The sequence below is a fragment of the Vanellus vanellus genome (genome assembly GCF_965231255.1).
Source record: "Vanellus vanellus genome assembly, chromosome: 12".
In the NCBI taxonomy this organism is placed as follows: domain Eukaryota; kingdom Metazoa; phylum Chordata; class Aves; order Charadriiformes; family Charadriidae; genus Vanellus; species Vanellus vanellus.
Window position 1 is genome coordinate 10,858,752 of NC_138917.1, and position 27,225 is coordinate 10,885,976.

The following is a 27,225-nucleotide window of genomic DNA, read 5'->3' on the forward strand; positions in this document are numbered from 1 at the left end:
GATCTTATCAATGCTTATAAATACCTAAAGGGAGGGTGTCAGGAGCATGGGACCAGTCTTTTTTCAATGGTGCCCAGTGATAGGACAAGAGGTAACGGGCACAAACTTGAACACAGGAAGTTCCACCTTAACATGAGGAGGAACTTCTTTTCTTTGAGGGTGGCAGAGCACTGGAACAGACTGCCCAGAGAGGTGGTGGAGTCTCCCGCTCTGGAGACATTCCAAACCCACCTGGACGCCATCCTGTGCAACCCGCTCTATATGAACCTACTCCAGCAGGGGCATTGGACTAGATGATCTCCATAGGTTCCTTCAAACCCACATGATTCTGTGTGATTCTGTGTAAATGCCCTGGTTTTGGAGAAAAGTTGCAGGATGCTGGACAGACAGTGTAACGACAGGTAAAGAAGGAAGCATGCATCAGAGCAGCAGTCAGTAGCTTCAGGAAACCAGAGATTCACCAAATCCAGGGAGCAAAGGGTGCGGCGGCTTGAGTGAATGAGTCAACACTGTGCTAAAGGCTATTTCCAGTGTTTGTCTAACAAGGACTGCCTTCCAGTCTCCTCTAAAAAGATTCCCTTTTCCTTATGGTGAAACACTCTGACCCATATTACAACAAAGGCCAGACTAAATAATTATAATGACCCATTTTTGAGTTTAAACTTACAAAGGAATCTGTATATAGCTGTCCTACAAGCCTCAGTCCACATTAGCATTTCATACTGCCTGCTGAAACCCAGCCTGCCTCAGAGAACCGGCCTCTTGGGCGCTGATCCCTCAAAAAGCAGGTTCTCCTGCCTGCAGATCCACGCTCAGTTCCTCATACACACCTGGTAGCTGAGGAGTGCCATTCCCTCAGTCTTTCCAGTTCTTCTGCAAGTGGAGCCCCAAAAAGTCTCTTCCACTGGGAGCAAAGTACTGGCTCAAGCCTCAGCCACCAAAGCTAGGAAAAAAGATCGAAGTCAGCAGCATTAGTGGTGTATTTAGTAGTTGTCTGCAGGCAGGTATGCACACTATCTCAGCCAGGTACTCCGAGAAAGCGAGAAAGGATTCCCTCCCCCCCCAATGAAGAAGTCCAAGTTATACACACACATAATAAACGTGAGAAGTTCCGCATCCTGGAAATGCAAAGAGGATCATTTGTAACCCTGTTCATACCACGGTGCCCTGAAAGCCCTCTAGCAGGACCTCTGCTCACTCTGTAAAGGAGCTCAAAACTCAGCTGTTCCACAAAGGTGATGTACGTGCTTATCACATGCAACAAAAACATGTATCCCCATGTAAAACAACACATGAAGAGTTATGCACAGGAATGAGAAAAATCTGTGCTTTATGGACTTTATGGTTGCTTGGCATGTAAGAACCAGCACCATCCATAGTGCATCTGAAACCAAGACAAGTCTCCCAACTTCTTACTCTTAAACAGCCTCTGTTCCATTTCGATACTGGCACTCCAAAACCAAGGCTGCATGCCTCACCCTGGGCATGCAGCAATATCAAGTGTACTAAAACACTCTGCAATTTTCCAAAGGCATTAAGAATTACTACCCTCACACTTCACAGTTTACATTAAATGAAGTTTAAAACAAATGCTCTGAACTGATACTGAATTCTCCTCTAGCACTCTTAAGACAAAATATGAACTATTACCGCTGCGGAGAAAAGCACAATGGGACATTTGGTTTGACATGCTCTTAGAACATCATTGACCCCTTCTGCTGATTCCTCACAGTCCAAGCTGGCATTAAGCAGGCCCTGGAAGAGGATAAATTACAAGATGATAACACACATGTGTCTTTGTTGCTTTGAAGTACCTCACCAAGTCATGTATAAACTAATCAAAGATAACTGTAGGGGTCAGCATGGCCCATCAAAAGAAACATGTGCCCAACAGCTTCTCCTTCCCCCATCAGCTTTGCTGTACTGTATTAAAATTAAGTTTTATCACTACTTCCTCCTGGTACTTCACTTTCCTGAATTAGCACTGCTCTTTTTGGAATTTACACCAACGAGTCTCAAAACAAGGGTAGAAGTGGCACATCTCTTTGCTAAGAATAGCATATAGTCAGGTATCCCGCTAAAGAAACACCTACTCAGGCTAGCACAAACAATAGAGCAGAATGACAAAAGTAGGAGTTACCCGGAAGAAGTGAGCAGTGATGTCGTAAGAGAGCGCATACCCTCTGGAACAGACATTTTTCTATAGGAAGACAAGGAGAGAAAAAAAAATATATATATATAAAAATCATTCTTTCCCTTTTGAATTATGATATTCTTTGAACATTTTGTGTGTCTGGCACAACAGGACTCATAGCACAAATTCATCATGCGAGATCCTGAGTATCAGTTCAGAATGCAGAAACTTCATTTCTACACAAAGCAACACCAATGCCTAGGCAGGGCTTTACGGACCCAGCACTAGAAAGCAAATCAGACAGTGCTGCTTACCACATGCTGTGGATGGCAGAAGCAGTTTAACAGTCTTGGAATGAATGGAGGTTTCTGGCTGTGCCTAATACAACAGTGCAGGAAGGCTTGAAAGGGCTGCATCAGTCAGGATGAATAAATAGAAATAATAGCTATCCTCAGAGCACAAAACAATGCTCTGAGGGACCTGCAAGTCAACTGATCTGCCCCCAGGAAGCTGCAGAGATGTTTCTGAACGTTTCGCTAGCGTACATAAGACAGGAGGATGAGCAGAATCTCACTCTACGCACAGAAAATTAGTTGAACACCCTGATATGACAGAGGAATCAGAGAAGAGCTCATGTTCAGTCCCCTACTTCTAGGCCTCCAGGCTTTTCTCTAACCCACTGTCAATAAATGAAGAGCAGGTGGCAAAAAGGATGACGTATCCACACAAGAGAGAGCACCCCCAAGGCTGCTGCACCTGTGTGTGCACCAGAGACATACATTGTCATGAACAACGTGACTGAGAAGAACACTCCTACTGCTCAAGAACCAGCCAAGCCACTACCAGGCTACTCTGATCACCCGCGGTGATTTTAGCCCTGGACTGAGCACACCCAGCTCCAGCCACTGACATGCTGGCTGGCTCCACCCCACTTTTGCCTACACTATTTCCCAAGGATTCTCTCTCAGCAGCGTAAAATGCCACCACAATTGCAAATGAATGAACCCAAAAGTTCATTCAGACAGTGCTGAGATGACCTCTGCAGACCTAGGAGCCAGAAAGTCTCAAGCATAATGAGTTGAACCTCCCAACACTGATATAAGCCAAGTTTGTCTCAAGTTTGGCTGCATTTTAACTCCTGTCCTAAACCCAAGTTTAAGGTATTTATCTACAGCATTTACCAACAAGAAATTATCATTTGGCTAATGACACATACCAGCTCTGAGTTTACAAAATGAAAAAAGTCTTCACAGTCCAACATTGTTTTCTTTCCTTTTCGACATGTCATGATCAGAGCAGATGCAGGGAGCCCTACCAGAATCCTTAGGCAGGGAAGAATAAAAACAAAATTGAGGTTACCATCAAGAAGAGAATCAGACTCCACACTCTTTGGGCATGTGCCTTTAATATTCAGAGCAGTTTGACAGTCTGTCAAATGTGAGGGATCTCAAACACGTTGACAGAAACTGCACCAGGAATTTTTCCAGTTGCCCAGAAAAGAACCGGCATTTCACACACACACACACACACACCACTTTCAAAGATACTATCAGTGGCTTAAAAATGGAAATGTGCACCTAGATTACAGCAGCAAATAGAGTAATTTAACAATAGTTAACACAAGTGGTGGCATTAAGAGTGTCGCCAGCTGTAAAGAGTCCATGAAGATGTGTAGTCTTTGAAATCCAGTCTACTGGGAAGGGCAACTCATAGCCCAATATGGCACACACTGCAACGCAACCAAGTCATGTGGGTACCAGGGAATAAATCTCTCTTGCACAATGGTTACCGTGACATATAGTGTCATCTTCACTTGCAGTGGAATCACAGGGGAGGCTTCCCAACCGCGCAGGTACACACCATAATTGCTTTGAACAGCAGTTTTGTTCAAGGTATTCCCAGCTGTGCACATCTGCATTTACCTTCTGTGCAGCAGCAGCTCCTGCTGCCTCCTTAACTGCTCACCCAAAGCAGAGCTCTGTTTTCTGTCCTTCAGTCTTTCCTGGAGAATTTCAAACAGGAGGTGTCTCTGGGCATCACCACAGCTAGAAAGCAGCTTTCGCCTACACCGCAGCTCCAGTACCATCTCCTAAACAGGGAGGGGGACAGGGAGGAAACAGCGTTTGTCAGGACTACACACTAGTTTGCATTCAAACCCTCTATGTTTCTCTGAAGTCATACAAAGAGATCAATAAGAAAAATCTCTCTCAATCTCCATGCCGCTGCTCGCATCTGAGACCTGAACATCTGCCTTACATACACCGAGGTATTAGGAAATACTTTGAGTGGTCAAATTCAAGGATTGCATGTACAGATATGCATCAGTCTGAAATCACCTGCAGCTTGCAGAGAATATCGGGACTGACTGACGTCTTCGATTGGCCACAGCTACCCAGGTCCAACCTGAAATTAAGAGACGCACCAGGTAACTAACCCTGTTAGCCCAGGAGGGCAATGCAATTCAAATAAAGTCAAATGGCTTCAGATGAACATAAAGCTCTAACATTAATGTTCCTTAAATAAGCTGTAGGTGAGAAAGCAACTCTCCTCTAACCCTCCCTCCTTATTTTCCAGCCTCAGCCACTTCCTCAGGGGCACTGATGCTTGTCTGGCCAAACAAATCTGAATACAAATTCAACTTAAAAAAAGACAGACAGACTAGGGACTATCTGTGACTTCCACCCCAGACCTCTGTCACCTAAAGCAAGATTCTTATGCAAAGACTGGTGAGTCACACAGAGCCACCTCCCAGCTTTCACTGCCAGCCTGACCTGTGAGAAAGGAACCACTTCCACAGCCCCATGTAAGGCACAACCTCACAAATCCGAGCTGGCAAGGTCATTAGCAGAACCATTGCTTCTGCAGAAATGCAAGTCATGATACAGAATACCTTTGTGAGGAATCCAGAATGGTATTGATAATAATGCCACATGCCTTCTCCAGGTCTCCGTTGCAGCCACCAGAAGCAGAAGGCGCTGGAAGATACCGTTGGTAGATGGCCCAATAATGGAAATCCTGTCTGCAATGTTGAAAATGAGAAGACAGAAAATCTATCAGAGTGTTTTAATGGTGCCTTCCCTTAAAATAAAAGGAAGTTCACGCACCAAGTGAAGCGGAATGACAGATACAAGCACCCACATAAGTGCAGATTTAAGAAGAGCCATGCACCAGATACCACATGTCCTGATGTCAGCCATCTCTTGCTTCCAGAAATGGGGAGGGTTTTTTGAGAAAAGTTATTGGAAGGACTCCATATGCAGGCCAGAGGTTATCTGGTGAACTTCCTGCAGTTAAAACACACGGCTCATTCTAGCACTGCTTGAACTCTGGACAAACCATAGTAGTTCATAGGCACTGGTGTCCCACTGAAGCTTGTTTATTTACTTTTGTTGTTAACTTCCTGATCTTCAATGCTTTTTCTTTATTTGTGTGGGAAAGACTCTGGAACTATTTCCCTTTTCAACAGAGCCTCCCTGCACTTACCTTTCTGAAGCAGAGAGAATATCCTTTTCAGGGTACACTTCCAGCTCCAACAGCAGCCACTCTCTGAAAGACAACTGGGAAAAGCAACGATTTAGGTAAAAGGGCAGACCAGCAAGGCAAGTAACTTGTGCAGAACAGCCATCTTCTTCCCAACATAAAACCCACCTTCACCCACACTCAAACACAATCCAGTGCAGATTAAGAAATAGCATTCAAAAACGTACTGAAAATAAGCCTACAAAGCATCTCTCGCACACAGCCACACACACACACCCACCCCTTTGATATTTCCAAACATGCTCATCTTCTTAAAGCCTAGATACCAGAATGAATGTATGTTATTAGAAATAAATGCTAAAATAAACAAAGCCCTATAGTCAGGCAGACTGGTATAAGCATCAAAGAAAGGTTATAACACAAAAGTATTTTAGCCTTGTACATCAAGCTAGCCAAGCACAAGGAGTCATTCTAGTAACATGACAAACTCCTCTGCACAAAGAGGAACTGGTTTTGTATGAACTAGGTTAAAAAAAGAAATCCTGTCAAATCAGATACATTGCACAAATGATATAAAGAGAATATCTGAGATGTTAACCCACTTCATAGCAAGGCAGAGCAAAACAACCCAAGCTACACAGGTGGTTGAGGAGAACACTGACATTTAGACAAAGCTCCAAAAAAAGCAAGTATTTTCAGCTATTTGATTCACTATCACTTCAGATACAGTACACAGTAGGAAGCCAAGGCTATGGACAGGTCTTTTCTCTACATTTCCTGATCATTTTCTTACTGTTAAGGTTTATCTTGTCAAGCTTTGTTTTAGCAACAAATAGGACACAAAAGTTTTACCTCTAGTTTTCTATTTCTACCTTATCATCATCGTCAAAATCTACAAATAACATTAAGCACATAACCTAGTGCGCATGACATCTTCCAACTGTCTGACCAGCTTTCCAGGCATTAAGTTTTTACAAGAACCTTTTTATCACCAATAAGGAAATTGCAAAGGGCAGATGTGAAAAAAGAGATTACAGTGCGAACTTAAGTCACAGAAAAGATTTATACCTGGAATGCTTTTTCCTTCAACAGCTCTTGAAAGCGTGCTTGCTTCCACAAAGAGAGACTGGCTCTTCTGTAGTTTAGAGAGGGGCATGACAGCGAACTCCAGATGAGGTCAGTATTACCCTCCTCACACAGGATTCCCCGAGCTTCCAAGCACAGCCGTGGCACGATGTACTGCAGCTAAAACAAAGGCATAAAACCCCTGCACACTTCCACCACAAAAAAAGGCCCAGTGCAACCTCTGGTTGTGTGAAGCTGCCAAACAAGCAAATACACAAGATGGTAAGATGGGAGGGTACAAAGATGCATTTTTATATAGTTTTCTTTGTACAAGTTACAGATGCACAGGAGTCTGCAGCAGAAAATTGAACTGAGACTGATCTTTCTCATAAGTAATAGCAAAACGTTTTTCCTTTTACCTTTTTAACAAGGCCAGGAGGAAGCATGGCACACAAATCTTCATGAGTATAGGCTGGAAACTTGCACATGAGATAAGACGCTGCTGCAGTGCAAAACCTGATAGAGAAAAAAGAAAGAACTCCGTTATCTGGTTGATTCAATCGTGTCTTTTCCCAGTCAAAGTCCAAAGTCAAAACAAAGACTGAGTGTTAAAAATGCTTTTAACCAACACGTTCCAAACCTATTTGCTTTTGGGACCACTCCTATTTATGTGCTCCCAACCCCAAGTACGTTAATGGCACAAATTTCATAACCAGAGACTAAACTAAAACCTGTGACAGCATCCAGTCAGTCCTTTCTCTAGCAGGCAGTACAATCAGGACGCTATTTCACATGGGACCACCATCAACCTGTTTCTCTGTGTAGCGCCTCTGTGAAGCACAAACATCTACAGATGCTCTGGAAATACTCTGCAGGAGCACAGGAGCTTTACCAGCGCCCCTCCTGTGGCAAACCTAAACCCATCACCTGGGGAAGCGAGGACGTGGTGGTGGATTTGTGATCTCACCTCATGCAGAAGGCAAACGACGCTTCCGTCCTGCACGCTAGCAAGGCGTTCCAGTACTCAGAAATGGAAAGGACCTTTTTGGGTACAGGATGAGAAATCCCAAAATTGGCTTCCACTTCAGGAATTAAAGCTCTGGATTCACTTAAGTGGATCACAAAAGCTGCTAGTCCTAAAATGTGTGCACTGTTTAGTGAAGGACCCTGCAAAGCAAGCATAAGTAAAGAACTGAAGAGAGACACATTTCATTTGTAATAAAACAACTTTTCTCAGAAAAAAAAAATAACCCAGAATGAATCAGTTAGCAGAACACTGCTGCTGCCCATTGACTAATTAGTGCAGCGATATCAATTTAGCAGATCAGAGACACCAGTTACATCAAACATGTTCTTCCTTCCTTGAAATCGTACAGCTATTTTTGGTCAACCCACAGCAAAATTTGTATGTTTCTGTAACACAGTAACCTGAAGCAACGAGCTGTATATTCAGCCTAGAATTTGAGACCCTCAAGGCTTTTTAGCTTCTACGACAGCTGATCTAGTCTATCAGCCTTTTAATTTCACCCTTGCAATATCACAGGGTAAAGGAAATAAAACCAACAGTTCTTTAGAAGAAAACCATGCACTGCTGCATCCCAGATTTGGGGGTCTTTCTTTTATGTTTAAAAAGGGTGTATAACTCAAATATTCAACATGGAAGCTTGGGAATTAAGCATTCTACGGTATTCTTTTGGCTCTGTTCATAAGCTTGCTTATTTTAGCTCCTGTTAAAATACATCTCAGAATGCATTAATCTACTAGAGTAGCAGTTCTGTAGGAAAACATTCAGCTCCCATTCCGGAGAGCAAGCCCATACTACTTGTCTGAAATTAAGTGGGGTTTTTTTGGAAGCCTGAGAGCTAGTGAAGTCCCTCCCCTGTCCAATCCAGACAGGTACATGCCCCACAGCTCAGGAAATGGAGCTAGGATAGCCTTCAGCACACTATAACCATAGGATTCAGGGTTGGAAAACTAACCTGATGATAAATAAGCTGGCAGAGCCTGCCCAGAAGGGCAGGTAAGAGATTCTTGTGTCCACACATCATCTTCACAAACAAGGAGAGACATGGTCCCTGCCTGCAGAAGGTAAAAACCACATGCTTGTTTTACTACTTCTTTTTATCCCCAATACAGGAAGAGGTATTTAAAAATGCCTAAACAGAATGAACCTGAGCCACGCTTGTCTGTAAATACAGGACAATTATCGTTCTGTTTACAGGCTCAAAGGAAGTTTAATTTTTCGAGTATTTGCACAGAGGACCCCAAAAAGACATGAACTCCATCAGTGCCCTGCCTCAAATACTTGATAATATCTAGTCAAAGAGGTGTTCTGAGCCGACAAGGAGAGGAGGAAGCTGCCTGGGGCACAGACAGCTTCTTTCAGACAGAGAGCACAAGGTAAACAGAGGCAGAGCAATAAATGGGATCAAAAAACAAAGCAAGAGCAAAAAGGAATTAATATGACAAGGTCCTGTTGTAAAACAGAGGAAGGGAGGAAGGGACTTTCCCACCCAGCTGACAGAAAAAGACATCCTCAGAAGAGATTGGATGGCGAGCTGGGTTTAGAAACTATTTCCTGGGATACTCTTGTTTAATCACAGCTACTTTTCAGCATAGCTTTTCAACACAGATTCATCGGCTCCAGGGCAAAACAGTGTAAAAAAGAGGGAAAGACGCACTGGTTGCCAAAGCATGCTGCAATCCAGAGAGGCAGACACCTAGTTCAGTACCGACAGCAGCTGGGATCACAGGCAGCTTGTAAATACATTGTTTTTTTCCAAGAAAGCGATTTTCCACTGAAGTGTTAATCATGATGTTTACAAAATTATTAGATCATGAAGGAGATGGCATTAATAGGGTCCTTCCAGTGGTGGAGGAGCACTACCTCTCCCTCCTTATACAGGCCAGAATCACAGAGTCACTTCCAGGGGGAAGAGGGGCCAGGAGGTAGAGAGAAAGTGTATCATGCAGCTCTTCCTGTGCCTGCAGCATTAAACTTTACGCCTCACTCATTTCATATTAGAGACAGCATTAGGGATGAAGGCTGAGTGTACCAAAAGCACTGAACATACCAAAAGGACACCCAAAGATACATCAGTGCTCGCTGTCAGAAGACAAGCACTGTCCTCTCCTGATCTCTACTGCCAGCCAGCAAGTAATTCCCAGACAAAAAGAATGTGCTTTGTTCCCCATCCCCCACCACTGAGCTGAAAATGCCAACCTGAGCATGTACTATTTGTGGAAAGTTTTAATATGTTGTCACAGAGCACAAAGTAGAGACAAATGCCACCTTTTTTGAAGAGATCAGTAACATCAGAGGAGAGACATGTTTTATTTACACACATACAAAGTGCATTAGTTCTTAGATTACAGAAACTCAGAATAAAGCAGCCTGCAATTGCCAGCCTGGCACAGTGGGTATGAACAACCAGAAGTCCCTCCTCGCCCCTGGACAAGCGTTGGAATTCTAGTGTATGAACCAGTTTTGATTTCCCTACTCTTTTGCTTGCATCTTACCTGTCGGGAGGGTTAAAATAGGAAGCAGCTATTAGGTTTTGGCAGAATGATGTCAGCAGAAGATCAACAACCTGCAATAAGAAAGACACTGCTAATTTCTACTTGTCAGGCTGGATACCTAGATCTAGTTTTGTGCTGCATATGTATTATGTTTCCCCGACATAAAACAAGGAGACAATTGGTTAGTGACATTCACAAGTCATACAAATCCACTGGCACTGAGAAGAGATGGAAAGTTAAGCCCATAACAGCCCAGGAATGATCCCAGCGCACAAATACCTAGACAAGTCTGGTGAAGAAAGCCCAGCTCATCACAGGATTGCTCTGATAGAATATATCTCTAGATCTCCCCACCAGACATCCAACAACTTCCAGGAGGTTAAAACATATGAATAGTCTGTGCACAAGGTAGACAAAAGGAGAATGCATTTCCTGTTCTCCGCAGACAAAGCAGCCTTTCACACATACTGCCCAGATGCATTTTTACCTACCCAGCCCCCTCGTTTCTCACCCCAAGCCAGATGGTACTCACATTCTGATGGCAGGGTTCCAGCCTGGGGGCAGAAATGTCAACTTGGATTGGAGAATTCAAAGTAGCAGCTTCGTTCTCGTCACTGCTGTGACCCAAGACGCTTTTGAGTCTGTCAGAAATCACTGCAATCTGTGCTGGCACATCTGCAGGAAAGTAACAGGAGGAGAACCAGGACAGAAGGCATGAAGGATTTACAACTCCTCATAACAGGAAGACGAACAAGTGAAATATATACTCGAATTGATCAGAGCCCAAAGAATGTTATGAAAAGCTTTATTGAGCAAAAACTGTTAGCTGGAACACAGTGATCATCACCTTCATTTTAGAAGAAGCATTATTTTTTCCCCAGTACTATTACCAGCTGTCCTGGTATGAGCCACACAGGACTAATTTCTTTTCTAATACTTGGGAAAACTGCACTTTCAGAAGACTCTAGTGTCCGATTTTGTGAAAATATTTACTTTACAGCCAGCTATGGTGTGTTGGTTTCAAGATCTCAGTGTTTTCGAGCTTGCCAGGTGCAGGGATGAGGAGGAGCGAGACCTGAGCACTTGACCCAAACTGGCCAACAGGATTATTTCATACCATGAATGTCACATTCAATGTAAATTAGAAAGATTGCAGCAAAGTTCTCTGTCCCTTGATAGCTACTATCCTGAGAACTTCTTGCCCCACTGCCAGACCCCTAAGGCCTTCCCTTCCTCCCAAAGCCGTAGCGCTCAGTGTCCAACATTTACTGTCCACAGCTGGGAGTGCACAGCTTCCTACTGATAGAATTGGCTGAGTATAATTCTTGTATATTTTATATTGGTATCAGGATCAATATTGGTTCTTTAGTGCTGTTAATGTTAATTATCTAATCTTATTGTATTAAATCTGTTTATATTTCAACCCCTGGGTTTCCTTGTTTTTTCCTGATTCCACTTCCCGGGTAGGAAGGGGTCATCAGGTGATAGAATAATTGTCTAAATGACAATAAACTGTTGTGGGTTTTCTCAAACGATAACACCAACACACATCAAGAACAGTTTTTCACACCAGAAAGGAAACAGCCTTCCAAAGGGGGCCCAAGTCTCCAGGCGAGCCCCAGGAACAGGGCTGCCCATCTTAGCAAAGGTCAATGTGGTACCAAGCAGTTGCCACAAAGATGCAGACCTGAAGTTCAAACATGAGAAATACATCAGACATCAAAATATATATATCCATAGCTGGAAGGATTAGACAGGTCTGAAAGATTACCATCTTCAAGTACCAGTAGCAAGTGACTACTGCTGTTGCTGTGGCTAGTGTTAGCCACTTTTTATTAACACAGCTTTTGTAATAGTCACTTATGGGTAGTTATAACTTGCCTTCCTGCATACCTTCATAATTAGCCTGGTCCACAGTCAGCATCCTTAGTGCAGCCAGTTCAGCCTCCAGCTGCTCAACCGGCTCTTTGGAATGGTTGGTCTCTACTTTTGATTCATCTAGACAAGTAAGAGAGAAATGCAACACATTATCCTCACCTTTGTGCATTACACCAGTTCATAAAAGGCATTCAGCAATCTTTGCATACATTTTCTGTAAAAGCAGTATTTACTTTTCTATAAGCTATAATGGATCCCCAAACTGTCAATCTGCCACATATACAGCTTTGTTTTTACATTCAAAATTTACTATTTGATAAATCATTTATGAGTTTACTCCTACTTGCAGAAAAGAATTCAGTTTTTAAACACAAAAGGCAAGAGTTCTCCTTTCAGAGTTTTCTTTCTACTTGCTTTAGCTCTCTGCCCTTCACAGAAACATTTGCTGCCCTCAAAAGACTGAGACCTGTCTCAAAATACAGAGACAGACATTATTACAGCATGAATACTACATCATCAGCTTCTCCTCTAGCCCAACACCACGCAACATGTCCAGATGTTGGGTGTTACTCTATTCTGTTTTTTGTTTAGAAAAACAAATAAAAGGAAACTCCTTTTGCCACTAGAAAGACAGTGCCACCAGCAACACGCTGCCACAGCACAGCCTCAGAAACCACCCGTACGGTTTGTTAGACAGGAACAGCATCTTGTACATGGACCAGAAATAACTCAACCATGAACAAGAGAAGTAAATAACAAAGGTTAAAATTAATACTTGTTATAAACACACTGTAAAGCAACAAAGTGTTATGGGACTGCTGAGTCACCTTTATGTGCAAGAGTGAGCACTAAGGAACAGGGAAGGCTTAGAGCTGACCAATACTCAATCCTGCCCTCAATCCAGCGTCTCTGCAAGAACCCCGGGGATGGATTAGGATGCAGGGGATGGAATTAGGACGCAGGGGATGCAGATCGGGCTGATCAGGATGCAGGGGACACGGCTCAGGCTGTGCCACTAGAGGCCCCTGGCAATTCAAGGACTTCTGCAGAGCTCTGGCTGCCCGTTGGGATGCTGCCGACCCAGGCACGAAGGGATCCTTCATCCCTGCCGGTTGCCAGGACAACCTCCGCAGCCAGACTGCTGCACATCTGCGATTCCCCAGGACTGCTTTGTCACGCCTCTCGAGCTACAGCAACTCCAGAAAAGCTTCAAACGCCCAAAATGCCCTGAGTAGGAGTCAATTACAGATTCCTCTGTGTACATGGAGTACACTTTTATCTCCACCACACTCTGGGAATAATCTCTGCTCGCCAACCTGACCTTTTCATTTCATATAAACCTGTGGTAAGGACATTGCCCATTTTAAGGTGCGTTTGAAACGCCCACTTGCTGAAAGAGACAGGAGAGCTCATTAAATATCTCTTACACTGACACACACTGCACCAGTAATGTGGCTGCAGTGATGGGACCTGAAATTAGCGGGTCCCTCCCACCCAAGCGCATGTAAACTATGCGCTGCAATCCCTTTATGGCTGGCTCCATTCCTAGCCCCTCCTGTTTCCCCAGATCTCAGTCACGCAGAGTAATCCATTCTTAAAAGGGGATGATGGTGAGTTCAGACAGCACAAGTGCCATTACGCAAGGGATCAACACAGCAGGCTCACACCCCAGGCTAGCTGAGGCTGAGAAGCATTCAAGCTGCAAACGCTGATTCATGGAGATGTATTTGAGCTAGATGTAAATCAGGTAGCTCAGGCATCATTTGCAGCCTCAGCACGGCACACAGCTCCACATGGACTGCAAAAATCCCATCCAAGCAGGACAGGCAGAGAAAGTCATTATGAGAGTGACTATTTAATACCTGAATAAGACATAAAGAACATACGCATATTTACATACAGATTAAAGACGTAACCAGATGTAACTTTTTGAAAATTTTCAATTCAGGAGGGCATCAATGGAAATATTAAGGTTTTTTTTCAAGCTGATCCAGAAGTAAATGTTGTATTTTTTACCTTGTAGCATTTTCTCTTTCATAGCATGACAGGCTTGTATGTACGTGGAGTACAAGTTTGAGGGTATTTTATCAGCTCTATAATAAATAAATAAATAAGACATTTATTATACCACATAATCACATTCAAACTTCAGCTTTATTAAATATAAGCATAAACAACAGCTATGCTATGAAATGTAATTACAGAGGCTCCAGCTCCAAAGCATACAGAGCATCTGAAGCATTTTTTAATCATCATCTGACATGAGGGCCAGAAATTTATACCCAAGGCTTTCACAGCGAGTATTGTACATGTGTAACACACTACACAAAAACAATAATATATATATTATTAATGCATGCATTAATACCTATTTCATAAAGAGTACGTGACTAAGATAACTTAAACTCTTATATGATGTGACATATAGTATTCACACTTCTAAAACACTAATGTGATGGAGATCAAAGTTTGACCTCCAACACTTGCTGGGCAGGCACTCGATACTAAAAACACATTACATGAGGCTCCCTAGAACTCAGCTGCTTCTCTTAAAACTTTAATTTTAAAAATATGATCCAGTCTTTCTTACAGTCAGACTGGAATGACAAGGCAGGACCGAATGCCTCATTTGTGGGCAGTGCTGCAAACTTTTTTTCTTCATGATAGGTTACAGAGGAATTACTGGATTTAAACTAAAGCTGTTTCTGCAATGCAGAAGAGCACTGTTAAACATGCAGACAGGACACGCTTGAGTTCTGAGAGGGGCTGTGTTCTCCTGGGACATTATCCTGGTGTCCCTTAAGAACAGCTCATAAAGCTTTAATAGACATTTAAGTTTCATTTTCCCCTTCTCCCATACCCTCTCGCAAGAGAGGGGAGACTTCACAGGGGGCTCATCTTCCCAGTCAAATTTTATATTCGGCAGCATCGTCCAAACTTCACATAAAAATATATCCAGCCTGCAGTCAAAGAGCCGCATTGGACAACTTCTAGATAATGGTTTTAGAGTGGCTAGAGGACTAATTACAGAACTGAAGACATTCACCTATACAGATAAGCTATCTGTATAGGTAAGCTGTACAGATAACCCATCCACAACCTGCAAGCCAGAAGCCTGGCCAGGAAGCCCTGCCAAGGGTTAGCCTACACTCAGCATTTTGTAAACAAGATGTCAAAGCCTCCAGTAATCTGATATAAAGTCAAATGTTCTGAAGAGAAAGTCCAGAAGCACAGAAAATAACACTGGGAAGTCTCAATACCTCTTTAAAGAATCTATAAAAGCCATGCACACATCTGGGGTTTTAGGGAGCTGCAATAGAAAAAACAGGCAGGTTAGGTGCAAATTACCTGTCACACATCTAAATGGGAGGATCAAAAAAAATAAAAAGCCAAAAAACAAATACCAACCACACGTGGCCTGAGCAAAGCAGGAAGAAACCAGGAAGTATAATATGGTCGCCTGAAAATACTGAGACAGAAGAGAAATACAGCAAAACATTAACAATGCCAAAGCTGCAAAGTGACATTTCATTACCTCAAGAATTTGGTTCCTGCAAATAAGAAATATTCATGGAAACATGAATAAACACAGACAAATCAAGCTCAAATTAGCCAATAGTAAATAATTTCTTTAATTTTGCTTTTTATTCATTACAACAATTGTGGACTTCTCTTGCAGGTGTTTATATGCTTTTTCACTCTCTGCACTCTCTGCCTTTCTTTAGATGACTACTGAGGAAGTGCATAATATGGGAAGAACTTTCCAAAGCCTCCTTTGCCCACATCCTCAATTTTCCTTGTTTTGTTATTTTGATTTGGACTTGGCCTACATTATTACTATAAGTAACAACAAGACGACATGAGAAGCACACAGTACCTGGCTTCTATCACAGATGTTGGGATTTTCCTTGTGTTTTCAAATATCTGAAGGGCCTTTTCAACGTCACGAAGTGCCTGGCCCTGGGGCTGGCTCACACAAGTGAAAACGAGAAAAAGATGTTGTAAGAAATAAAGGATGATGATAATCTTCCCTGCTTGTTCTTTCAGGGTTAGTAACAGTTGTCTGTGCTGTGAAGGGAAGTGACTGAAGGAACACATCTGAGTAACAAGAACTACCTGTTATGCAGGCTAAAACTGCAGGATGGAGAAACGGGGCCTGAACCATCAGCCTGCCTCGATAAGGCTGTTATTTAAAACAGCTCTTCTGGGTCAGCCCAAAGGTCCGTGTAGTTCTGTACACACCTCCTACAGCAACTGCAGCAGATACTCCTGCTTAACGTCACATTGTTTATTCAGTTGTCCCCCATGGGGGCAGTATCTTTTCTGTTCTGAATTTGGTTTATTTTTATTCTATTTTAGTTCATACACTTGGCATCAAGACCTATAATCTTTGCTTCCAGCCCGTGCTACTACACTCCAGGCAGAGGAACTGCCACCCCAGGTTTCTCTTGTTCAAGCCATAAGACGTCTCAAGACTGCAACAACCCAGGCAAGTTTCTCAGACAAACAGATCAAACTTGGAAGAAATTAAATGAAATCTTCACTTGCGACTTTCAGTTCATCACAGGACTAGATTTCATTGCAGTACATTCAACCACCCTATCACCAGCCTGGATTTCATCTACTCCAGTTGACTGACTGTATAAAGAGGCCCCCTAGACTGCCATATTTGTGCTCAATATATAGGAAGGAGCAATGGAGTCAAATGCTTCCTTATCCATTACTGTTGTTACCCAAAAACTTATTAGGAACCACAGTGTGAAACTGCAGACTGTAGGTTCCCTCCTCAAATCTCCTTTAAATATGAACACAACACAAAATAGATGACACGCTATACTGAAAAGAATCAATATATATATAAAATGCTTTCCTACGTGATCAAATCATTGGGAACAAATCCATAGAGGGAAGTGTCACCATTGTAACATGCTGGTCAATCAGCAGAGCTAACACAGCCCCAGTTCCTGCAAACCTGTGCTCTGCATCCCCACACCACACAACATCGTTAGATCTCCCTTTGTCCCTTAAATCCTCTCCCACAAAATCTTCCATTTATTTTCTATACCCCACAGCACAGGATGGGCAAGGGGGAGCCAGCACTTCCCTGCTTCAAATAGCAGGTGCTGACTGGGTGGCTAATGTAGGTGCTGCTTGGCCAGTAGCTGGCTGGCTAATTAATGAGTTCCTCTGCAGCCTCATCAGGGAATAATCATCATATTTTTCTGTTTGTCCCCTGCGTAAGTCTAGTTTTCATAAAATCTGGGGAGAGCCTGCATATTTACAGACACCACTCTGTCTTAAAGCTGGAGAAGATTTGGCAGCATGCTCAAACTCGGTAAGAATGGCAGACAGGTGGATAACGTAAGCTCTTTCCCAGAGGAAAGGGGGCATGACTGATGAGAAAACCATTAGACAGACCAGCAGTACCTGCACAGATTCATCTGTGGAAGACAAGTCTTCATAGAGCCCCATATCTTCTATAGCAACCTGTGTGAGGTTACAGAGAGACGCACGTGGTCACAACATAGCAAGTATTTTGAAAGATCCAGAAAGAACTCTTTTCAAAGAGACAATTTTTACTAACCTTGAGGTCAGCCAGTCTGGTTTTAGCCAAAGTGATGTACTCCAAGAGAATAGACCGATGTTTTGCTGGCACAAAAGGCGGGTACATTATATGGACCTGGAATGTGAAATTCAAAACAAGGTTTGCCATTTTTACAGGAAATCAGTGTAAAATTCTGGTTAATGACTGCAGTCATTTACCTCAAATATTCCTCAAGGAAGATGTTATTGCTTGCTTTAAGATAAGCTCTTTTCATGGACACCAACATGCAGTTTTTCCCAACAAACAAACAAAAACCACTGGAGTGTTTAAATTTAACTCCATGAAAGGAATTCTCCTTCTTGTCAAGTAAATAAAAGAATCTTGTACTTCCTTATTTCAGGCAGAAAAGGTTTTGAATAATGTATCAGAAGTAATGCAATTACTACAATAACAATAATAATAAGCTGAACCTAGTCAAAGGCACAGGTATGTTCATTTTGGAGCAGTTCTGTGTCAGTCTTTAGAAAACCATCTCTAGTAGCATCTTCTCACCTTCAAGTACAGCGCTGCTTCAAAGGGCACTAGCTCTGACAAGAACTCAAAGAGGAAGACCAGAGCTTTCTTACTGCTCCCATGGTGACCACCAGCGTTCCCAAAGGAAGCCTGAAATGGCAAAATAACAACACAGCCTTTCCGCATGGAGAAAATCCGCATCCCAGCACTTTGCTAAACTCTGCACACAAATCCCAGACATCCACCACAGTTATCTGCTTTCTGTCAAGGGAATCTTTCTGGAGAAAAGTTTATAGAAATCTCTATGGAAGTTTTCTTTGAGTTTCTTTGTCCAGTTTCCAGAAAGCCTGCCATGGATGCTCAAAGTTTGTTCTGATGTGCTACCATAAGAACACTTAGAGGAGTTAAACAAGGCAACACCAAAATGTATCCAAGGATTGAGATTCACGAGGGAACCACAAATCTGCCGGTTTCTACACAACTTTATTGGGGCATTATAAGGAAAATAAGCCAGTCTGAGGTCTAAACAGAACATAACTAGTTTACCTTTTGATACAACCTGAACACTATCAGCAAAGGCTGAGCTTAGATTTGCAAACTTATACAAAGAAATTTACAGGTTTAAATTATGTGGAGATTTGCATACCTAAAATACCTAGATGTTTACAACTAAAAGCTAATGACCAATTATCTATAAGGTCAAACACAGCAATTACAGCTGCATGCAAACATCCAGGAAATAGGAATGCTTCATCTGCAATAACCCACAACTTACGCAATAACAACAGTGCTGGTTATCAAGATACTGAAATACATCCAAGATTATGATTATGACAGGAATTACATGTCTGCATTCCTGACAAATAACTAGAGAACACAAGATGGACCTGAAAGATGAAAGAAGGGAAGACCAGAGAAAGCCAAATCAATATATTCTTTGCAGACACAAAGGCAGTAATAAATATTAAATCATTCCTAGTACCAATACAATCACTTGTTAGTCCTTCTTTCCCCCCCTGCTAATTCCTGGCTATCTTGTCTGAAAATAGGCTTTCGCTGTGCAGCAGAACGCTCCTTACGTGCAGGTTTCTTGCATACTTAAAACAAAGATCACCAGTCAGGCCTCATTTAGTCTTACCTTAAACCATTCAGAGTAAGGCATGAACACAGCAGGGCCCTCTAGAGCAGCCTGACGAGCTATCAGGAATGCAGTGATCATACTTTCCATATCATAATTCTCAAAGGCCTTTATCAGGAGATGGCTCAGTAGATCTAGAAACATAAACCAGTAACCTCAAACTTTGCTCTTGACAACCGTGCTGTAATTTTCTACAGTAAATGAAGACATATATCTGTGATAAAACATCTGCCACATAAAGAAGGATGCGTATTGCTCCTTGGGGAAACTTTGGGACTCACTTATATTTTATCATGCGCTTTCAATGGTCAAATACTGTAGGATTTCAGCCTGCAAGAACTGCAGGCAGTCCAGCAATGAGATAATCAGTAAGAAACTCTAACAAACAAGGTCTGCTAGCAAACGTGAGATAGAAGAACTAAGCTTCAGTAATCACTACTCCAATTAATGATGAAGGTAATTATCAAATAGCAACTCTTCGCTGTACACAAAGTTTGAGAAGTGTCAGGCCCAACACCTGGCATTCATGTCGCCACTGACACAGAATGCCCGAATGGAAAAACAGATTTTCTGCTGGTCTTTTCTGTGCAAGAATCTCAAAACTGCAACTACAATTGACTATGCTGCTACACCAGTCGGCATGGTTTCCCTCTTCAGTCCCTGAGAAGCAACAAGCACACGTTAGCTTGCAGGCTTGCCAATACCTACGTACCTTTGAACAGCTGCTCAGCCTCAGCCTGACAGATTGCCAGCGTGGAAACAGAGGACAGGACATGCTGCCAGTTCACTTCATGAGTCTCCAGGACTTGCTGCAGCTGGCAGATCGACTCCTTTGCACTCAATGCCACAAAGAGCTGGAAAAGCAATAGCAATTCATTTTAGCTATGACATACAGCCACCCATAAGAGTGAAATACACTGTCAATATTAACATGTCTTTTGCATGACTTGTAAAAAAGCTATCCTGCATGTGTCTTTTGCATCAGCTTTCCAGGGCCAGATATCATTCTGGCCTGGAACCAGCATTGGTTAAAATAAACAGTAATATTCCAATTCTTTCAGAAGTTATGTCATATTCTGTAACAGTAAAAACGCCTATCTTCAATCATTATCTTTGTTCTCATTAATAGCTTTGCACAAAAGTCCCTGTAGTACTTTTTGTTCATGCTGCATCCTGACTACAATTCCTGGCAGCTGGTTCAGATTCTGCAACTGGAACGCACTGTTTTTTAAATAATCTCATTTTAGGTATTTCAATAAATATAAACCAAACATAGTAAAGTTCTCTTTGTGAAACCAAGATGACATACTTTGCGATACAAGGTAGTGAGCAGCGAACAAGTTCTTGTAAAGCTCCACTCTTTCTGCATATTGATGGCATCAGACACTGTACCCAGAAAAAGAAAAGTTTACTCTTCAGCAATAGATTTTAAAATACACCCAAAAGACATAACTTAACCACACAAGATATCCCTTTGGCTTTGACATTAAAAACTGTCTGCTGAAATCCTTTCTTATTCGCCTCTGGAACATAAATGGTGGCAACAAGGACTGTGCCATTTCACTAAAGCACTGTCATCTCAAAGCTGTTCTTGAGATCACACGTTCGTAGCCCAGCATAACGCATGCACAGAGAACCAGCAAGGATTCATCTTTTTCCTCAATCATCTCTTTCAACTGGAAGACAGCAATGACACAGCTCTCCCACGCAACAGGTACACAGCTCTAGGTCAAAGTTCAGAGTGACTTTACCAATGATTTTGTAGCCCAAACGTATTTCTTCCCCAAAACATCAAGCTTCACAATTACCAATCACAGATTAGAAGCCTTCCTGCCTTTATCTCTAATCCACCAAAAGAAACACCCAGTCAGTAGAGAAAGGCCATGTTTTGTGCTTTAACCCAAACACACAGGGGCCAGGCTATTTTAGCCCCAAGCACTCTCTGCAGTACCAGCTCTCCCACTCAGTTTATCCTTTTGCCAGAGCTGCTCCCAGAGGCCAGAGCTCTCCCATGTCTGCTCCATAAAGGCTGCTATTAGACGTTACTCCAAATTTCTGTTCTCAAGACATTGGCTGAAGCTTTGTTTGAAGGCACTGATTTTCCATCTAAAGTGTTCTCCTGAACTACAGCCCTCTAAAGCCCAGATTACCTTTTTTTTTTTTTTTTTTTGTCTGATCTGGCACCCTGCTTTTATAGCCCCTGGGAAAGAGCTGGGGAGACAAGCAGCTTCTCTGGCTCTGGGTCCTCCAGGCTGGACTCTACTCAGCAAGGCCTGGCTGGGATGGAGCTCCGGACACACCACAATAACACACCCTGGAGACACTCACTACTCCCGGCCTAGTCCTACCTTTCAACAATGGGTTGTAAGTAAGAACCTCGGTCAGGGTGTGTCTAAAAAACTGCTGCAAGGAATCCGGATGAACCGCACTTTTATAAACTGACGCACTGAACACATTCAGCCTACAAATGACAAGGAAATATTCAGAAACAATACACAGGAAGTATGATCAACCAAGGTACTGATTAGGGTGAAGGACTCATTTTTCTTCTGCATCTCTCTTATCAAATTGCCAAAGATATATGCTTTTTTGTATGTATTTTTTAAAATCTATTGGTTACTCAATATTATGTAGCTACCAGATTTACAAGCTTGAGTCATATATACCCCTGCTCAGGACAGGACTGGCTTGACATGTACAAAGTTGTTAGACAAAATGGGTTTGGAAGCAGGAATCAGAGGAGAAGATGATGGCACCTTTAAGACGTTTCTGTTCTGAAGCAGAGTGAGAAAACTTGACAGGGAAAACTCACCACACACCAAGAGGATGCTCCAAGATTTGATCCAGCCCTGACAGAACACCCTTTCCTACCTGACGCTTATTTTTTTATATGCATTTTCACTTGCACATATTTTACTAGCGAGGAGAATATTAAACATAAGTAGCACAGGGTGGGGAACATTCATCCTCTTTCAGTAACAAGTGTAACAGTGGATAAAAAAACTCCTCCTGAAATTACTTGGGGGAACAGCTTTTCTTACCAGAACCTCATAGCTTGCAATATGGAAACATCTTCCTGCTTCTCTTTACCAACAGCATCAAGCACCCCTGTACCCCAAAGCGGAGACACAAAAACACAATGAGAGAAATGGAAATGGAAGGACTGCGACACTAAGCAACACAGGAACTAAATAGAACAAGCAATTTGTGCACCTTTAAGAAAGTGAACCTATTAGGGAAATGTGCAGAAGCCATTCAGCAGCATTAAATTCTTACAAAATTTTGTCAAGAGCGACACAGGCTCAAAAACTATTAACGCTAACCTTGAATCAATTTAAAAGCATTCCCACGAACATGCTAATAATTAAGCCATCTAAAAATGCACATAAATTAGTATTCAGTTTCCAAACCCAATCCCAACTGTGCTGTACCGTGCATCTGCGAGTGTAAACACTGCAAAGCTGTGTGAAAGAAGTCAGTCTGGAGGCAGGGATTTGCCCAAGCAAGCTTTGAATTAAGAACCTCTGGAAACAATGGTCTTATCCGCCCTCACCAAACAAAAAGCACACTGCTGCTAGTGTCACATGTTTGTTACAGCAGTGGGACTTCACATTTGCTTAGCAGAAATTCCTTCAAAATCTAGATCTGCCCCCAAATGACTTTTAGAGGTCAAACAGGTTGGCAGCTTGCACAGCACATTGCCTTGACCATCAGCCCATGCCACTCAAAGCCCACATACTGAGAAACCCTGTGCTTTACAACCTGCTGCAGCAGCAGTTTTTCTGTTTCTTGTCCCATCCTACCTTTAAAAGCCTCATCTTTTAACAGCTGAAAAAGTTTGTTTTGTTTATTAGGATCATTCAGTGAAGCACCCTTGAAAATGAAATTTACTGAGCTGGGGCAGCAAAACCAGCATCCCTTGCGTGATTTTGGTAAAGCAGTCCAGTGTTAATATGTAATACTCTCCTCCCCTGCTGAGGAATACTTTAAGGTTAAGTAGAGGAGAATAGAGAAAAGGAGATAAACTCCACTTATCCTCAGGCACAGGAGTTCAATATAGCAAGATCATTACTATGAAGCACAGTGCTCCCATGCTACTCAGCCTGTCCTTCTCCTGTGAAGGTCTTCGTTAATTGTGAATTATTTTACATAAAGAATCCTAATGTTCTTCAAAACAGCGGATTAGTTAATTGAAACCCCTCAAAGGTGACCTAAAGGATACACTAGCAAAAATATCTTATCTAGAACTCGTTTAATACGTTTTCAGCCACATAGCCTGCAAGTCAGTCAGTGGCAGCACAGGCTGCACAAACGCGAAGGTCAAATGAAGAGCAGGTGAGCACAGACTCCCCCCTGACTGCCAGCAGCCTGCTTCTCTTCCTCCAAAATCCCCCCAGTCCTGTGTTTATAAGGGTTATTTTCCAAATATCAACACCACTAACCTGAGATGGGACTCATACACATTAAATAATAAAGCACTTCTCTTACAGCTTTCTCTTTTTAGAACTGCTCCGCAAGGTCTGTAATGCATCTCTGTCTACAGACAACGCTCCCTGTGAGACACGGGGTAAGGGATCAGGCTGGCAGTGCCCGTGGGGAGAGACGCGGAAGGGAGGGAGCAGTCCTGGTGTCGTGCCCTGCTTTTCAGTCATCTTACAGCAGAGGAAAGGCACTAACCTCTGCAGCAGCACTGAGCATGTTGCTGAAACATGCCAGGAAGAAAAGTGGTAAAGCGCTGTCACTAAGGAGACAGGAAACTAACGGCAGCCGCGCAGTCAGATTATACTAATATGCTGGTGCAGGGCACATGAGGAGGTGTGAGTGAACCCTTCCTCTGCTGTACAGCGGATACAGCAATTTACCGTGAAGATCATCTGTGACACAAGACAAAAATAACCCTCGTGTGTGTTTAGTCTTGCTGCATCGAGATTTGCAATGCAAATGAGGCACTACTACGCTGGAGCTCTCACCAGCAGCATCAGGACTGCCCAGGCCAAAACGGCCATGTTGTCCGTGGGACAGCACTTGAAGACTGGCCATTTAAAGACTATGCACGTACATTACATGTCTTTGCTCAGCACAAAAAAAAAAGTTTCACAAAACTTTAGTCTGCAAATCCAAACCACAAACCAGCAAAACAGCTTACTTGCACATAACTTTGTAAATTCGAAGTTTAATTTACTAAGCAGAAAAAATTCTCCTAGCTTAACCTCTGTGCTACAACAGATTGGATTGCTTCCAAACTTGTTAAAAAACAGCTCAGATATCAACCTGATGTTGCAGCTGGGAGCATCAGAATGAACTAGCATAAGAGGCAAGAAATTATCTTCAGTGTTGGAAGACACCCACTTTACAAGAGGGAAGGGGACAGCAGAGGCACATAAAATCAGTGACATAAGTATTATGCACAACAGAGGAAAAGCATCCCAGGCAAAGGATTTCTGCTTAGAGATTTAGCAACGAACAAGGAACTTACAGCAGTGATGCACAAAGCTATGAATCACAAACACACTTACATGTCAACATCCTTCGCAAGACAGCATGACAGATCTGTTCAAAATTGACAAATTAAGACCATTTAGAGTTTAAAAGAGCTACAGTTCTATGCAGAATAAGTACATTGACTCAAAGAAAGTGTTTTGTCCCTTTTAATGTAAAGCTTAACTTTTATCTCAGGCTTTACAGTAGAACAGATACAATAGACAGAAGGGCAAGCATTTCCCGTGCTTACCAGCATTCCATGCCTCACATTCAAATGGAAAAAGAGAGCAATCAAGGTGAAACCAAGGAAGCTTAAAAAGCCCCTGACACCTCACCTTGGAGAAATTCTCTATTACAAAAAAAAGTCTTTGTTCTGGTTTCACCATTTCCTCCTCACCCACTGCAGCACTTGGACCACCACCCTTTCTTTACTACTCTAAGCTCACATTTATTTATACTCAGCAAGGCACAGAGGTATATAATGGAACTACTTTTTTAAACAACCATTTGTAAATAGGTTCATTTTGTCCTTACATAGGGGACCTTCTTGAACTCCAACTTCCTTCCCATCTCCGAAGTTTGCTGAAAGCCATTCTGAAGAAACACGATTGCAAAGTCTGCAAATCAGGAAGGAATTAGTGTATCAGCATGCCCTTTCAATAAAGGTCACTTGCTCTTTCGCCTCCCCATCTCAGTCTCACAACAAGACTAGTGCCTGAAAAGCCTCTTTCAATACACAGCAGTCAGCAGGAATCATTTATTTTCTTGGAGTAAAATCACCCCCTGACAAAAGGACCTAGAACAATGGATGGCAAAGAGCACAGAAACTTAAAGGATTATGAGGCTAGAGAATTTACAGGTCTTACGCTCTATTACCACTGCAGAGCTCATATGGGTTGTACCTGACCAACTGCACTGGTCCAAAGGTCTGATTACAGCTCTTCAGTCAAAGTGTGTAGTGATTTTTTTTTCTAAACAAAACCATAAAATAAATAATAGAGAATGACAGGGGGGAAAATGGAACTGTTAAATATTTATGGTCCAAAATATCTCAGAGACTTTGCGGGAACGTCACACTCTCAATATATCATCCCTGACCCCACACACCCTGCCATTACACTTTCTTGTGATACTATAACTCAAAGGGATATAGAAATTCCAAACCAATTATCTTTTAAGGGGAAAAAAAAAACTGCTAAATTTGCCAAATATAAAAATGCATATTCCCCTCACTGAAACGAGGTAAGAAAATGCAAAGTAAGGCCTGTTCTGACACCTCCAAGCTTCTGAGCTGCAGAGCCCTTGCTGCAGGCTGTGCAGACCAGCAGCCGGGCCCCCCTCTTCTCCAGAGCCCAGCAGAAAGCCTTGCCTGAGAGAAGGCACCCAGCGAGCTCCACGTCCCCGGAGGAGGAGGATTCCGCCTGCTGACAGAGGCCACGAAGGCTGCTGCACAGCCACTCCACCACAGCAGGGGCCGACGGGTTGCTGAGAACGAACAAAAAGCACATTCAGTTCAATCCCTCCTACTTTTGTAACGCTTGGGTTTTTGCTCCACCATCCTCTTCGACTCAGGAAAGAGCCATCTGTGCAGAACTCTGCCCCATTTCTGCAGCATTTCCTTTCTTTAGTTTTGGACCAGCAAGAGCTTTATTTGCCTTATAAAAAGATTCCACAACAAACACATCAAAAGGAAAAAAATACATGTGAAATTGTGTGTTCATGTATTTCCGCATCTCTGACATTAAAATATTTCCACTGTAAAAGTTCTGCTAGAAGAAAGACTTTACTTCCAATTTCTAAGATAGTTGGATAGAAATGCTTAAAAAAAAAAAATAAATAAGCTCTTCATCTACTCCTTTGGTTTCCTTACATTTGAAGTACAGTGGCCACTGAAGGCTTTTTACCTATCCCATTATCAGACAAGTAAACCAATATCAAAGGCCTACAAGTTCGGTGTGATATAATATTCCCTCAACACCATAAGAAAACAACCCAAGATTCACAAAGAATGGTTTTAGTTGTTAGCTCTGTATTGGGGGGAAAAAAAAAATAAAAATATCAATCCTGAGAATAACTGTTCTCTGGAGATTATTCTGCCAAACCTTACTGAAATGTAAGGTTTTGTGAAGACAGAATCACAGAGCTTCTGCAAAGGAAGACTTCTCATCAAGACCAGTGCTATTTTTTTCAGGCTAAATGGGAGTTTCTACAGCAGATGTGGAGGCACAGCCAGATGAACTGAAGGAGCTGGGTTACTGAGCCCTTTCCCACGCAGTGTGGTAACCACCCACGCGCAGCCATCTGCGCCAGCGAAACGAAGCGGGAGATAAAACATCACCTGGCACGGTCTGCAGTGGTGGTTCTCACCCAACCGTTTCTCTTCACATTGCAACTGATGGAGCAGCCACCAGACAACCAGCCACCACACCTTAAACTGTGCCAATTAACCCGAAGTAAACTCTCAAACCCGGG

The 27,225-nt window shown here is 42.6% G+C and overlaps 1 protein-coding gene across 2 annotated transcripts in view; it reads right to left on the reverse strand.

Annotated features, from left to right (window-relative positions):
• Positions 1-27,225, reverse strand: part of FANCA (FA complementation group A) — a gene marked incomplete at both ends in the record, with an annotated part of 38,097 nt that overhangs the window by 5,356 nt on the left and 5,516 nt on the right. For both annotated transcript variants that reach the window (XM_082489354.1, XM_082489353.1), the window contains 30 exons: positions 831-943; positions 1,651-1,755; positions 2,141-2,200; positions 3,351-3,456; positions 4,057-4,223; positions 4,471-4,537; positions 5,025-5,153; positions 5,618-5,691; positions 6,683-6,859; positions 7,099-7,195; positions 7,647-7,846; positions 8,659-8,758; positions 10,199-10,269; positions 10,731-10,873; positions 12,092-12,196; positions 14,093-14,169; positions 15,337-15,386; positions 15,485-15,545; positions 15,954-16,042; positions 17,504-17,563; positions 17,661-17,756; positions 18,174-18,284; positions 19,273-19,406; positions 19,985-20,126; positions 20,582-20,658; positions 21,621-21,733; positions 22,314-22,380; positions 24,789-24,822; positions 25,288-25,370; positions 26,123-26,238. In XM_082489354.1, the coding sequence (XP_082345480.1) occupies positions 831-943; positions 1,651-1,755; positions 2,141-2,200; positions 3,351-3,456; positions 4,057-4,223; positions 4,471-4,537; positions 5,025-5,153; positions 5,618-5,691; positions 6,683-6,859; positions 7,099-7,195; positions 7,647-7,846; positions 8,659-8,758; positions 10,199-10,269; positions 10,731-10,873; positions 12,092-12,196; positions 14,093-14,169; positions 15,337-15,386; positions 15,485-15,545; positions 15,954-16,042; positions 17,504-17,563; positions 17,661-17,756; positions 18,174-18,284; positions 19,273-19,406; positions 19,985-20,126; positions 20,582-20,658; positions 21,621-21,733; positions 22,314-22,380; positions 24,789-24,822; positions 25,288-25,370; positions 26,123-26,238 (3,024 nt within the window). The remainder of the gene's footprint in view (positions 1-830; positions 944-1,650; positions 1,756-2,140; positions 2,201-3,350; positions 3,457-4,056; positions 4,224-4,470; positions 4,538-5,024; positions 5,154-5,617; positions 5,692-6,682; positions 6,860-7,098; positions 7,196-7,646; positions 7,847-8,658; positions 8,759-10,198; positions 10,270-10,730; positions 10,874-12,091; positions 12,197-14,092; positions 14,170-15,336; positions 15,387-15,484; positions 15,546-15,953; positions 16,043-17,503; positions 17,564-17,660; positions 17,757-18,173; positions 18,285-19,272; positions 19,407-19,984; positions 20,127-20,581; positions 20,659-21,620; positions 21,734-22,313; positions 22,381-24,788; positions 24,823-25,287; positions 25,371-26,122; positions 26,239-27,225) is intronic.